Consider the following 15,131-nt stretch of genomic DNA (forward strand, 5'->3'; position numbering starts at 1 on the left):
AGTTATTAAACCCACATCAACAAATAACAATTTTTTTTTTATAGAATTGTGGCGAAAGGATTATATTGATTTGCGAAACCTATTTTCAAGACTACATTCATCGATTTTCAATTTTCGGGACTATCTTGATGGTGTAGGTCAATTTTCAGGACCATCTTGATGGTGTGAGTCAATTTCAGGAACTATTTGTGATTAAAACCCGAAAATCTTGTGGGGCCCATTTATGTGCCACATCAGCACTTAACAAAATTTTTAACAGAATTGTGATGGAAGGACCACATTGATTTGCGACACTTATTTTCAGGAACTACATTGATTGATTTTCAATTTCAAGAATCATCTCAATGATGAAGGTAAATTTTAGGAATCATTTGTGATAAAAACCCTTCTACAAATATTAATCGAATAGAAAAAAACATGAGTTGGAGCAAAATAAAATTTGACATACATAAGCCTTCCAATTTACATTTAATTTTTTTTTTGTTTTTTTTTTTTTATACATCTTCACCGAAAATGATCTAATTGAATTTTGAGGCATTGGGGAACGTGGTTAAGATATCAACTTTGATGATGCAATAGCAATTGTCTCCTTTCTGGCGGACATGATGATGTGGCATTTAAAAGCAATTCTTACCTTGCAAGTTGCAACAGCTCTAAGAGGTTTTTTTTGGGAAAAAAAAATTGTTAGTTTAATTGGTGAATTTATAATTTTAGCCACTCAGTTTAGGGTAGCTATTGATTAAGAACCAGAGTTAAAATAACTCGTTAAAATGTTTTAAGAGATAACTATTGATATGCTCGTCCGTGGGCCTAACTAAGAGTGTATGCTTCACCGCGCACTAAGACGAGAGTATACGCTATCTCGGGGGCTCAGTTGAAAGTGTACACTGCCAAAACGCTTGGTTCTTGACTGGTCAAGTGGCTGTATACCGAGATGCTACTGAAGAGGTTCGTTGTTTGCCCTTATCCTACTTCGGGACAACTCGTCTGGGGCACGTTGCATCTCGGTACACTGCAAGAGCTGATTCACCAAGGTCGTTTGTTGTGTGAAGGCGTTTGTCAACTCTATGACTTGTCAAGACAAGTATGGTTCGCCATTTAGGTGAGAAGAGCTTGGATGGTAGGTTTCTCCATAGGTGGTAGACTTCAGGCGCGAGATTTGAGTTGGGAAATGTCAAATCCGTGGAGAAATGTGGTGAAAATGCCCCTGGTTCAATCGGAGGCCCTAAAATTTGAAGCCGGGACGGTTAAATTAATCTTGGACCAATTTGGGCTGCTTGGAAGGCCACGGGAGCAGGTTTGGTTGCGAGAACACTCTGGGTTGCGGGACCAAGCTGGGCCTTAGGACTAGGCTGGGTTGCAAGAACATGCTGACCCATGGGAGTGGGCTGCTGGTGTGTGGCGCACGTGGGTGCGAGGCTAGGGCTCGCCTTGGCAATGCATTGGGTTCGCATTGGGCTTGAGTGGCTCAAGCCGTCTCACCTTGTTCTTGGGCCCGTGTGGGCTTGAATGCCACGGCTTGGGCCGTGGTTGTGGTGTCGTGAGCCTTGCCGAGGGTGGCTGCCGTGGTGGCCACCATGGTTGTTGCCACAATGGTGCCCCGTGGGGGGGGGGGTGTTGCTCCACTCATCGTTGTGTTGAGCCTTGTAAATCACCACAGTCCTAATCCTCGAACGTTGGAATTTCCTTTCATTGAGGTTTCCGAATGTCTTGCCATTGTACTTTTCTTTTACGTTTTATCGAAGAATGTTTAGAAAAAAATCCAAGAATAAGAACGTAGGAAAAATCTACAAATGAACAAAAAAATGAAAAACCTTGAATGCGAAAGTCTTCTACGAGCGTTTGATCAAGACTCTTAATGAAAGCACCAATTTATGGATGCAAATTTCTTCCTTCTTGTTCTTGGACAAAATTGCACTTACAAAACAAATAACACCTTAGGTCAAGGTCAATGGCCTCACGCACCCACGATGAATTTAGGGGGGGAGGGGGGGTGGGCTTTGGCAGAAGAACCTCCGATGCCAAAGTTAGAATTTTGAGAGAAAAATGTTTGGAGAATTTAGAGAATTTTGCAAGAGAGTTGGAATTGAGTTTTGGAGAAAATGAGGTTGTATTTATAGGGGTATGGCCGGCCCTTAGGGAGGATGGGAACCGGCCACTTGGATGGTTTTTTGGGTGTGGTTCATAATTTGTTAGCTAATTAATAAATTAATTGGGTAATAAATCAATTAATTAGCTAATTAATATAATTAGAAATGAATGATTTGGCATTTACCTTGTGAAGAAGATTTGATGAGGATGGATGAAATAGGTTTTGAATAAATACCTATTTTGGGCACTTTTGACTTGATTGAGGGATGATTGCCCATTGCTTGCGCGTAAAAATCCCAGTGTTCCTCGAGGGTAATCTTGTCTTTTTAATCCAAAAATCCACATGTCACCTTCATATTTTTCTTGATTATTTTTTACTCCACATGTATCACACTCATAACTACTGCTGCTTGATTTTTATATATAAGTATCATGCTCATAACTACTGTGAAAGGCCTTAGAGTGCTATTATATGGACTACAATGTACTGAGCACCTGTTGACCACCCTTCTAATAATGGACTCCATCGATGCATGTTAAACTCTTTTTTATTGTAGAGGTGGTATGTAGTTGTCAATATGGTCAAAGATCATTATTCATCAGAATGAGTAGGAGAAACACTTGGGTCAAACCGGCTGATCAATTGGACGGTCTGACCAATTAATATCGATAAGCATATGTACATGGCCTCGATTATAAATGTCTTTCATACCATTAATGATATCGATACTTTGATTGTCAATATCATGTCTATATGTTAGTGGAAGCTTACATGGTTAGTAATTGACAGTGTAGGTTCGCTGGCCTGACCCTTCGGACAGTCATGCAGTTTGACCCAAGTTTTTCTCGAGTATTGGAGTACAAGGATGTGTGTTACGCTGCCCAATGACACACATCGTCATTTACTTTCTGTCTAGAACTCCGCTCGCTCGCAAGCATATAAACACGATATCAACAACTATATACCTAATCGAAATACAAATCGTATAGATAGAACAATAAGGTCGATAGTCCATGACATGTGAATATGAATACAGAATGGTTCGAAATTCCACTGAACAGGAGTGGTCTGACCTAAGACTGGAAGCATATAGGCCATGGTCGACCACCATCTGAGCTTTATCCATACTTTATCGGGCTAGGTTTTACCTACTTGGGAAGTCCGTGGAAACTTGTTTGCCAAGGCAACTAACGAAAAGGCAATTTTGGAGGGTCCTTAAACCCTTGGAAGGCACAAAGCAAATGTTATCATTGAATATTTTCTACGGTACTCCGGGATATCACGAAGAAAGCAATACATACAATAGTTCATGGGAAAAGTTTTCACACATTTCAAACTGTAATTTGTCGAGAAGGAGAAATGAATTTCAAGGAGCGAATGGGTAAATAGGAAGTTAACAGTAGTTTTAAAGAAATAAAGATATATTTTAAGGAAGCACTAGATACAATAATGTCAAAAGAATTACAGCAATACTAGAACCGACCACTTTTTTGACCCGGCGGCTAAATGCAAGACCCAAAACAAGGCTGCCCATACCCACAAAAATATAATGCAATGCAGGAGGAAACATCAAAATAGAAACTGATTAAACAACGCCAAACATCGAAAGGCCACATTTCACGCCATTGAAACAGTACTCTCATGAAAACCCACCCTCACGGGCCAAAGGGCATATGCATTGTAGCTGAAGCAAAAAATATCACCAATTTTAGATTATACTTGGTTTCCAGTTCCATCACCTCTTGTGTGCCCACCCGTCCGTCCTCTTGCTCGGTTGTACCCTCTGCCCCCTCCACCTCTGCCACCTCGTTCATATCCACCAGCACCGCCTCTCTCATATCCACCAGCACCGCCTCTCTCATAGCCACCAGCACCGCCTCTTTCATAACCTCCACCAGCACCACCTCTTTCATAACCTCTGCCAGCACCGCCTCTTTCATACCCACCGCCAGAACCTCTTTCATACCCACCGCCAGAACCTCTTTCATATCCACCACCAGCACCTCTTTCATATCCACCACCAGCACCTCTTTCATAGCACCGCCAGCACCGCCTCTTTCATACCCACTGCCAGAACCTCTTTCATACCCACCGCCAGAACCTCTTTCATATCCACCGCCAGAACCTCTTTCATAGCTACCAGCACCTCTTTCATACCCACCACCAGAACCTATAAGAAAAGAAAATAATATGCTTGAAATAGTCAGTCCATTGCACATATGTGACCAATGCTCACATGCAGATCAATCAAAGAACATATTCATATCTGAAGCACACATCTTAAGCGGTTAAGTGTATCCACCAGACTGAGAGGTATAGGGATACTATTGAATACATGCACCCAATTGAAAGCAAACACAAAAACACAATGATCCAACACTCTTCAAAATAGAGTACAATGCCAACCATTCAAATATGGCCAACTCTTTTGTAAATAATCCCTCAACGTCCCCTAACCCAAAATGCTGCTCAGGATATTCTCCTTGTACAGGCAATTATTAAAAAGAATGCATAGACTCATCAACAAGTTTGATTATTGCATAGACCCTGTATAGAAAGTTAAGTAAACTTACCACGGTTACCCCAACCCCTACCACGTCCACCACCTTGTCCCCGATTTGAATATCCACCATTATCTACTAGAAAAGAAGTCCAAGTCAAGGACAGATTTATATTATATAAATTATACACACACACACACATGTATATATGTATATATAATAAAGAGGGACTTCATAAAACCATAAGGAGATTACTTAAATCCCCAATGTAGAAAATAATTGTGTGATTTCATTATTGTACCTTGATAGTTTCTATAACCACCTTGATAGTTCCCAGATCGACCTTGATGATTTCCATATCCGCCTTGATAATTGCCATACCCTCCTCCACCCCTGCCCCAATTCCGGCCTCTTCCTCTACCACGTCCCCGTCCTCGGCCATATGAATCTAACCACCAAATAAAGGAAGCATGTTAAAATTGAAACATTAAAACGTGCTTAAAATAAAAGCTACATGATAAGTTGTCATTACCATCACCTTCATTAACAGCATTGTAAGAAACACGTGTTTGTTTTGGTTGCTGCTGCTGTTGGTACTTCGGCTGTGGCTTTGATTGATCCGCAACATATGGGGCTTGATACCTATGGAAAGGGAACATGTAAAAAATATTAAAATTAAAAGCACTAGAAAAGGAACAGGAATCACAATTCCATAAGCTCAATATTTTTATGCATATACCGCAGAAGAATTTCAAACTTAATCTAAAAATCAACCTTGGTGAAGATCCCAACATATTTCAGAACTTACCCAGGAGAATTTGTGTTTAGCTCCTTAGTTGATAATGTGATTGAAATCATTGAGACATGACGAGTCGTTTCCACACTGCAACACATGTTTATAACTTAATACGCCCATTATTAATTAAGCAGAAAAAGAAAATAACCATGCATACGAACATAGCATACACTAAAAATTTGTTTAAGCCATTTCCTTACCAGACGAAGTAATCACCATAAATATATTCATGCTTACAAAATTGTGCAGTGGAAATTTATTTTGCGACACTTACGGGAGAAGACCTTCTTCCATCGGTTCAAACACATCAGTTATGCTTACAGAGCTGATGGCAGTTTCTTGATGCAACAAGGGAATTCTATTCTGTTTTCAAACACAAATGGCTGGTTAGTGTGCAATGAAGAGAGAGAGATTGTTGGGTAGTTGTCGGGAGGGGAGAGAGATAGTGACCTTTATAATTTCAGCAATTGCAACTGTCTTGTTAATTGCCTGTCCCATTGCCTTCAAGACGATTTCTTTTCCGCGCTTATCCTATGAAAAATGTCCACAGAATTGGTAGATTAGCTCCAAAAAATCAGATGCGAGGATAGATGAATCACCATAACCATGCATACAGACCACTCAGACAAAGTATCATTTAAGACACTTGTTCTATAACATAGATCTTCGAGTACCAGCTGACAGAAAAAAACACAGGGAGAGAAAATAAAGTTAACCTTAGGATTTCTAGAACATAAAAAGGTAAAAGAACAACAGTTATAGCAAAGAGACATAATAAAGAGAAGCTCAAACAGAACATGTACATACTGATCTTACAGCCGTAAATAGGTACGAATTCTTGCCCATTCTCATAATAAATATTATTATTATTTATTACCTGAGTGATTTATGGAACACTCTCGTTAATGTAACAATTTTTTCTTATCATGTCAATGTGTTTTGGCCAAGCGTCAAAGGTATATTCACCCACAGAAAGGCTGAACCCTGATTGAATACAGGGGTCAACCAAACTCTTGTAAGGCCTTATTGTGACTAAAAACAGTTAACCGCCTCGTTGATAGATTTTGACAAGTACACTAAAGGAAACCCTTCCCAGGTGGAGAATCCATCACAAAATGGAAAGTACCATTCATACCAAAAAGGGCCTTGTGTACTTGTTGGAGAGAAATTATCGGCATTAAGAACCATAATTAAAAAGTTCACTCATGTCTTTACAACCACAATTTTGGAACATTGATTATCCTTTTTCACAGCTTCAGCCTTCACTGAACTCTCAGCCTAATTGGTCTATAATCCAATGACATAGCATATGATGCAAACAACTACACAACTAGATTTGCAATACTGCATACAACACGGGTTGTCCAGTAAACTGAATTATTGACGCAAACATGAAAACTAAGTCTACCCAACTCCTCACTGAAGTCAATAGAACTATTCTGACGTAAATAATTGATAACTGGCATTCCCAATAAACTAAAACTGTCAATGGACACTTTTTCAGTCAAGACCTACCGGCTAGCATCTCCCACGCCAACACGAATTAACAATCATGAAGGACTTTCCGCATACAAGTAACAAAAACTTAGCCGAGACCATCAATTTAAACAATAACAACAGCTACATTCATGTGATTCAAATTTCAACCATAACAAACAACCAGAAAAGTCCATAAAACAACATGCAAATGCATTTATCATACCAAACAACCAAGACCAAATACCCACAAATAACAAAATGGGCGAAAAATCCATCCATATTGGAAGCAAAAACAACCCAATAAACCGAAGGGACAAAACCCAATGCAAAAACAAAGACATGCAAAAATACCCAGAAACCAAAATACAAAAGAATGAATCAATATAACAAAACACGACGACGATCGAAGCGAGAGAAGATGAACCTGCAGCAGAGTGGTGGCATAGCTGATGTAGTTTCTGATAGCGCCTTGGGTGGTGATGCGGATCTCGTTCTCGTTGATGGGCAATTCGGGCCTCGGCTTCTCGACTCTCTGAAACTTTTCCATGGCGTTTCGGAACTTTTGGATTTGGGAGAAACAGAAAACCCTATAAAACCCTAGCGGAGGAGCGAGAGAGTCAGAGAACACTGAAGAGAGGAGAGAGACAAAGTATGAACGGGAAGCGGTTAAAAAAAGGGCGAAATTTTGGTTTTCAAAAGCCCAAGCCCAATTCGATTTCGCTCCATATTTCACAAATCGACAGCCAGGGTTTAGTAGCGTACATGTTCCAACTCATCGTGTGCGTCCACGTATCACTGCATGGTTGATAAGGGGTGACGCTCCGCACATCCATTTTTGGAATAGGAGGTGGTGCTCCACACATCCATTTTTGGAATAGGATCCTCTCCGGATGCTATTTGTCAGGATTCGAATGATCATTTAATCGTGTATGTTTATCTAATCATCGTGTAATTAGAAATTATTTTAAATTTTAAATTTTATATTAAATATAAATAGTACTTAATGAAAACTGATCATGTATGATGAACGGACACGATTGATTGATCTTCTAGATCTCTACAAAGAGGATCCGAAGAGGATCCTTGTCCTCCATTTTTTTACTTTTTACACATCCCCTCTTATTATTCTGTCGTTGAATCGAATAAATTGAAAAAGATACGTGTCTCCAAATTAGCAAAAGTGTGTGGAAGGTAAAAACAATTGTGTGAATACCTCTTTCTTTATAATAAAAAAAAAAAGAAAAAGAAAAAAGAAGTTAAAACATGAATAACTACCCAACCTTTTAAAATATTCCAAATAACACCTAACATTCTGAATCATGAACATTTAAGTCACTAGCATTAAATAATAACATGAACAAATATTGAAGTAGATTTAAACTCTCAAGTCATTTGTAGAACTTTGAATCCTCTAATCAACCCATTTTCGTCACTTATTTTCATTTTTATTAATTAAACCTTATTCTTTTTCCTTTTCTTTTTTTTTTTTTTTATCAAAATTCTTTAACTTCCACATCATGATTTGAATATTAAATAATTTCAATTTTAAATTTGAAATACTTATTCTATAAAATATATTATTTTAGTATTTTCACGTATTTTATTTTTAATTTGTACCATATATTTTTAATAGGTTGAAAACTTTAATTTTCGACCCATAATTTTAATTTTGTACCAATATTCTTTTAATTTTAATTTATACCCATATGTTTCTAATTTCTTTTTATGCCATATATTTTATAGACATTGATTTGTACCCATAATTTTGAATTTGTATATGTACTAATGTACTTCATATTTATTTATGTACCAATGTTCTAAAAAACGCTAGGCGCTAGTTGAGCGGCCGGCTGTTGCCTAGTGCCTAGGCGGCTAAACGAGGTCTAGGCGGCCTAAACGAATTTAGGTAAATTTCTTTTATATCTTGTAAATAAGTGCATATTGACATTTACAAAAAATTGTTCTTGTATATCTTGAAATAAATATATTATATACCATATGAATTAGTTAAATTTATTTTATAGTAAATGATTAAATATTGAGGAAGACGTTTTTAAAAAATATATATATATATATACACACACATATCTAATATAAGAGTATAATATAAGCTGATCTTATTCCGATCATAAAAAGAAAAATAATAAAATAATATAATGTAAGAGTGTAATATAGACTTTAAAGAGATAAAGGTGTCAAATATGTGGGTGTAGAATGCAAAGTGGGACATCATACGCATAGAGATGGGGAGCTACACCAATACTTAATAGCCAAAGTACGCCTAGGGACTCACATCCCATGTTTTTTTTTATGAGAACAATCAATAGCTAGGTACTGATAGCTCATATTTTTCCCTTGAAAAATCATATTGATGCTAGCTCTCCAAATGTGATTCGACAAAATTAAATAGAAAAGTTTGAGAATGGTCACGTGAATGAAAAGAAGAGAGAGAAACTTATTTTCTCATCTTCTTCGTTTTTCGTTTTCGTAAGAACACAGACCAGCAACCCAAAAAGTTTAGAACGCACTTCATTCATTCTTTCTCAAGTTCGAAAATAGAAAAAAAATTGAGATTCCAAACCATCTAGGCCAACCAGTCGGGCGCCTTGATCCCTGCCTAATCCCTTTGCCAATTTTCCTTCCAATTAAGAGTTAATCCCGATGGCTAGTCATCGCCCAGTGTCTAGGCACCGTCTAGGCTGATTTTTAGAACACTGTTCTGTACTCATATTTAAAATAAAATAAAAAACAACAACAATTGTAATTTGTACCCATAATTTTAATTTTTGATATGAACCCATATTTTTTAATTTAATTGTACTTATCTTTTAAATTTTGTACCAATATGCTTTTAGCTTTAATTCATACCCATATGTGTATACTTTTTTTTATGTCCATTTTTTATACTTTGATTTGTACCTTTAATTTTAAATTTTGATATGCAACCATATGTTTTAATTTAATTTGTACTCATATTTTTTATTTATTGTTAGATCCCACATCGCCCAAGAAAGAGGATCATCTATGCCTTATATGTACATTCCTACCTCCTTTAGCACGAGACCTTTTAGGAGCTCACTGGCTTCGGAGTTCATTGGAACTCTAAAGTTAAGCGAGTTCGCGCAAGAGCAATCCCAAGATGGGTGACCCATTGGGAACTCGTGTGATTTTCCAGAAACAAAACCGTGATGGTGTGGTCGGGGCTCAAAGCGGACAATATCGTGCTACGGCAAAGTCGAGCTCTGGATGTGGTGGAAAGTTCTCGTGTGAGTTCCCAGAAACAAAACAGTGAGGGTGTGGTTGGGGTCCAAAGTCGACAATATCGTGCTACGGCGAAATTGAGCCCGGATTGGGATGTGACATTTATGAATGTACCCATACTAATACATGAAATTATTTTGTGTTTTAAAATATATCAATAGTTACGTGAGTATATTATTTTTTTGCAAAAACTATGTGAAGAACAATATTATTTTGTCATCGATTTTAAGAAATTATTATATTTTCAAAATACAATTTGAATTTGTTTAAATTTCATAATTTGTGGGTTATAAATTTGATAAATACAGGAGTTAAATTCCCTAAATGATGCACCGTTTAAATGTTAGATTTTGATCAAAATATTTGGCTAAATAAGATTCCAAGCAAACAATTGAGGGACAGCAACCAAAATTATCCTCGAATTATTCATAAGTCCGTAATGACTCCTCTTTTTTTGTTAACACCAAGTAATTTTCTCACTTTTAGTCGCCTTCCGGGGATATCAATTTTGCAGCTTCTTCATTGTTAATGTGAACCATGCAATTGAGGAATTATCAATAACTTGAGTTCTAATCCTTCACAAAAAATAAGAAATTCTGTATATTATGACCAATTTATGGTGAAAAATGGGGTTGCCCCCTCAGCAAAACAGGGACAAAATTGAGCTAGAAGATCCCGATTCAAGATAAATTCATGAAAAAGCAGAATTTCTTTAGAATCTACTCCATAATTTAGAAATTGATTAATTGATAAAGATACATGTACTTGATGCCCCAAAACAAAACAAAAAAATTTATTGATGAGTTTTTGAGCTAGGATGGGATGGGTGGTGGATTTTGCAACTAGGAGGATTATGACCCTTCATATTTGAACAATTATGATTAAATTATGTCAATATTTTATATTAATATTTTTATAAGAACAAAAAGACAAAAAGGAAAGTGCGAGAGGAAGAGAGAGAAGGAGATGAGAATAGGAGAGAAGATAATTCTACTCCTTTTGTAACATCTATCATGGAAGTGATGTTTTCAACTTGGAAATAGATCCTCTCCGGATCCCTTCCATCAAATCCACCCAATCAATCAATCCGCGCTCTTAAAATTTGATTCAACGACTACAAACAATAGCTTCTTTAAAAGTTATAATAACTTTAGCCGTTAGATCAAATTTCAAAAGTCCTAATTAAGTAATTGGATGAATTTAATGGATGGGGACCACCTATTTGGTACCAGTATCTGTTGGTGCGGTTGGGAACCACCTCATTGTGATTGACATCAATTCTTGTATATCATGGGTCTTGTACAAAAATTAGAGGAATTGAATAATATGACTTATTTATCAATATATGACATGTTGTGGGTTCATGCAATGACATGATACGCCTTTAAATTAGAGGAATTGAATAATATATGACTTATTTATCAAAGTACCTCCCGAACAGTATTTTAAGTATCACTTTATTTTTACTTTTGCTACCGAGTCAGATTAGTGTCTCACGTTACCTGAATTTGTCAATTATGTTACTGAATAACTTTTGATTATAGGATATAATTTTAATCATCCTATCTCATATTATTGATATCACGTCGATATTATAGAATAATAATTAATATTTAATGGATAAAGTTAACCAATACAAAATAAAATTTTAGACGACAGATTGATACAATTGTAAATTTGGAAATGCAAAGGATAAAAATATAATTTCGTAATAGTTGATGGAACATTTTTTATAATAAAACAATCATATCTAGTTATTTGGCTAAAATGAATTTTCTATAAGAGCAACTCCACTACTTCCAATTGCAACGGCAATTCGGTGATTCAATCCCTTTACTCCAACAAAAACAGCTTCAGCTCACCCAAATCAGTATGTTGACAAAGTTTTTTGCAGGTGACGGTGCATTAGTAGGAGACGGTGATCGAGGGAGGAGTCCGGCTTCTCTGCCGTTGAGAAATCTGGCTTAGAAGACTGAAGTGGCTATGCGTTTCGAGAGGGAGAGGGAGAGACAAACGGAGCGAGGGAGGGAGGGACGGATGGTGAGAGAGGAAGAAAATGAGGGAGAGTGGAGAGTGATGAATTACGACGGAGGAAATGAGACAAAAAAGGAAAATAATATTATTTTTTATTTACTTATTAAAAATAATTTTTTAATACTAATTACCCGGACAATTATCGGATTGAGTCGCTATAAGGGTTTTTTTTTTCTTCTTCAATATTCAATTCAAGAATTCCCAAAATTTCCCAAATCGCCTTAACAATATTATTAATAGTCAAACCAGGACGTCTGATATGCGTTTCTATTTTCATTAGTAATATGGTCGAGTAGTATTCGTCTTCCGTGAGAAATCTTATATTGATTCTCGCAAAAGGCAAATTAAAACCAACTTGTTATGACTAGTCCATTGGGAAGTTTAAACAATTTCATCGAAACCAAAACCACCAATTACAAAATGTTTACCAAATACTAGGGTCACAGATATATTACTACACACAACCACATCAAATTGAACATCAATACAATAACACGTAGATAACAATACATATTTTACAAATTCTGAAAAACTACACCGAAGAATACAAGGAACTATGATGTCAATAACCACGCGAGTTGGCAGATAACGCAGAGGACGTTGACTATACTCCTCCGATTCAATTCCTCCATCTCTTGTATGGAAGTTTCCTGACCAAGTGTTTGATCTTGCATCTTTCTCATGTGCATTGCTGTCTAAACAGACTGCAGACAATTAAATGTTAGGAGTTCTAACGAAAAGTCTACAGTACTATTCACTTTAACGAAAAACCATATTTTTACTTTAAGAAGTCAATCATGGTACTATTCACTTTACCTTTTATTTTGTCCTTATCGTTAAAACTCAAAGTTTTCAAGTCATTTTCATTAGTTTTCCTTTAAATGTTAGTATATCATTCAAGGCATCGTTCAAAACCAAGGTAGGTTGGTACATGAACCCAAAAAATTAAATTTATCCAACGGCACATAACGTGAGTGTAGAGTAGATATTCAACGCACGACTGAAGAGCTAAAATCTCCACAGAGTAATGTTATGGAGACTAAATTTGGAAACTAAAATTGTAAACTAAATGATGTGACTGGTAATTAACACTAATCGGGCATGCCTGAACTAGTCACATAAGCTACTAATCTAAACTTAATTTGGCATAAAACCCCTTGTTAATTCAATCAAAAAGCATCACAGTGAATGAAATCGAATCCTACTTAACAAAATCGTACCCACCAAAACAGCAATTGCAAAATCAAACAATCTTAAGATGATATCAATGAAGAACAAATTATGAAAATTGATGAATTCATACCATCAAACCGAGGAGGGCAACATTATTCCAACATAGGCTGCAAATCGCCAACACCGTCTCCCTCGCCCTCCCCTTCGCCGCGAAGGATATTATGAAGTGAAACCGTCGAAGAAAAGCTGACAACTTTATGGAATTTATTAACAGGGGAAGGCAATTGGGGCATTCTCCTCCAGCTACACTTCCCCGAAAGTCCGCCATTGTCATCGGAACCAATCTCTCAAACACAAGCCAGATACTTCTTATGATACTCCTCATTGAACACGTATATAAGATTTCCTAATCCCACACAATTCAAGCTAGCAAACTTGTCTTCCTCATCGCCGTCGAACAATCCATACAACAAGTTCTGCGGCATGATGGCGATCTCACTGAACTCCATTGTGGTCTCCTCCACCTTCCACAGGTTGAAGGAAGGCCCGAGAGGACCGTTGCATATTCCGGTGAGGACGAGGTGGTCAGTGGAGGAAATCAGGAAGGAGAAGACGACACCGGGCGGGCGGAGGGTCTAGACTTCGCTCCACGCACGGGTACGGAGATCAAAAGACGCAACGAAGCAGGAGTAGATTTCGAAGACGTAGTACCGGCGCTTGAAGAGGGCGGAGGAGAGCGACTGGGACGAGTTTTCCGGAGCGAAATCGACGGGGAGGGGAGGGCATAGGAGCTAGGAATCGGAATCGGGGTTGTAAATCTTGACATCCAAACGGTCCTCGATGTCGACCAAATTACCGATGAATCGAACGTCGCCGACGACGACGAAACTAGGGATGGGGGAGGAGGATGATGGGGGAGAATCGACGCCAACAAGGGGGTTGATGCGGGAAAATCGGAGAGGGGAGGTGGAGAGCCAGTGGTGCTTGAGAATAGGAGAGAATGTGAAAAGGAGGGCGGTGATGAGGAAGAAGCCGTCGGCGCCGAAGAAGGAGGAGGACCGGGAGGGAAGGTGGGCGAGGGGAGGCGGAACTAGAGGTTGGAGAGGGGGTCGAAGGCGAACAACTGGTTGAAGTTGATGAGGTATTGTGGATGCCAGTAGAGGAAAAACCAGGGTATTTATGGGAGTGTAGGGAGGAGAAGGTGGAGAAGGAGATGAGGGAATGCCAGTGCTTGCAGACGGCGGAGGCGCAGATGATGGTGAGGATGGGGAGGTAGAAGAGGATGAGCTCCGTCACGTCAGAGCTAAGGCTGCTGATTTCCGTCATTTGTTGGGTGGATTGAACCGAGTCAAACAGAATTGAGAGAGGAGGTTGGAGGAGAAAGGAGAGGAGGGGACCGAGGGGTAGGTAGTTGTTTGATGGAGGTGGAGTTTGACTTTATCGGAAGATTAACTCACAGATTCTCCGTCCTCCCTTTTTCCCTCCATATTTCTCATCAGTATCCATTAATACTACTTACTCGTAAAAAGAATACAGTAGACTGTAGAGACTTACAACGTCATGCGATGATTTTAGTCTATTTATTTATTTTTTTTTTTGGGTCAAAAACAAAATGTGATGTTTTTAGTTTGGTAATGCACTTGTTTATTTATATTGACTTTAAGTTTTTTTTTTTTTTTTTTTTAAGTTTTGTATTCAAACATATTATAACCTACTTACATTTATTCTAACAAAATTCAACAATATCTAAAGTCATATTTGAGTCATGATCTCTTGATCTAATGCCATGGATGAT

The 15,131-nt window shown here is 37.8% G+C and overlaps 1 protein-coding gene and 1 pseudogene across 1 annotated transcript; both read right to left on the reverse strand.

Moving 5' to 3' along the window:
• Positions 1–3,492: 3,492 nt before the first annotated feature.
• On the reverse strand, positions 3,493–7,522 carry LOC103928678 (glycine-rich cell wall structural protein 1.0). Its single transcript, XM_009337758.3, is given in 9 exon segments — positions 3,493–4,129; positions 4,132–4,262; positions 4,666–4,728; positions 4,895–5,041; positions 5,126–5,235; positions 5,402–5,476; positions 5,664–5,752; positions 5,840–5,920; positions 7,293–7,522. Coding segments are annotated over 9 exon segments (1,143 nt in total). The 5' UTR covers positions 7,416–7,522; the 3' UTR covers positions 3,493–3,805.
• A 4,980-nt stretch (positions 7,523–12,502) lies between these two features.
• Positions 12,503–14,695, reverse strand: LOC103928680 (annotated as a pseudogene).
• Positions 14,696–15,131: the final 436 nt, after the last annotated feature.

This window comes from the organism of the source record quoted next, unplaced genomic scaffold (assembly GCF_019419815.1).
Source record: "Pyrus x bretschneideri cultivar Hongxiangsu unplaced genomic scaffold, Pyrus_bretschneideri_v1 Contig7, whole genome shotgun sequence".
Classification (NCBI taxonomy): domain Eukaryota; kingdom Viridiplantae; phylum Streptophyta; class Magnoliopsida; order Rosales; family Rosaceae; genus Pyrus; species Pyrus x bretschneideri.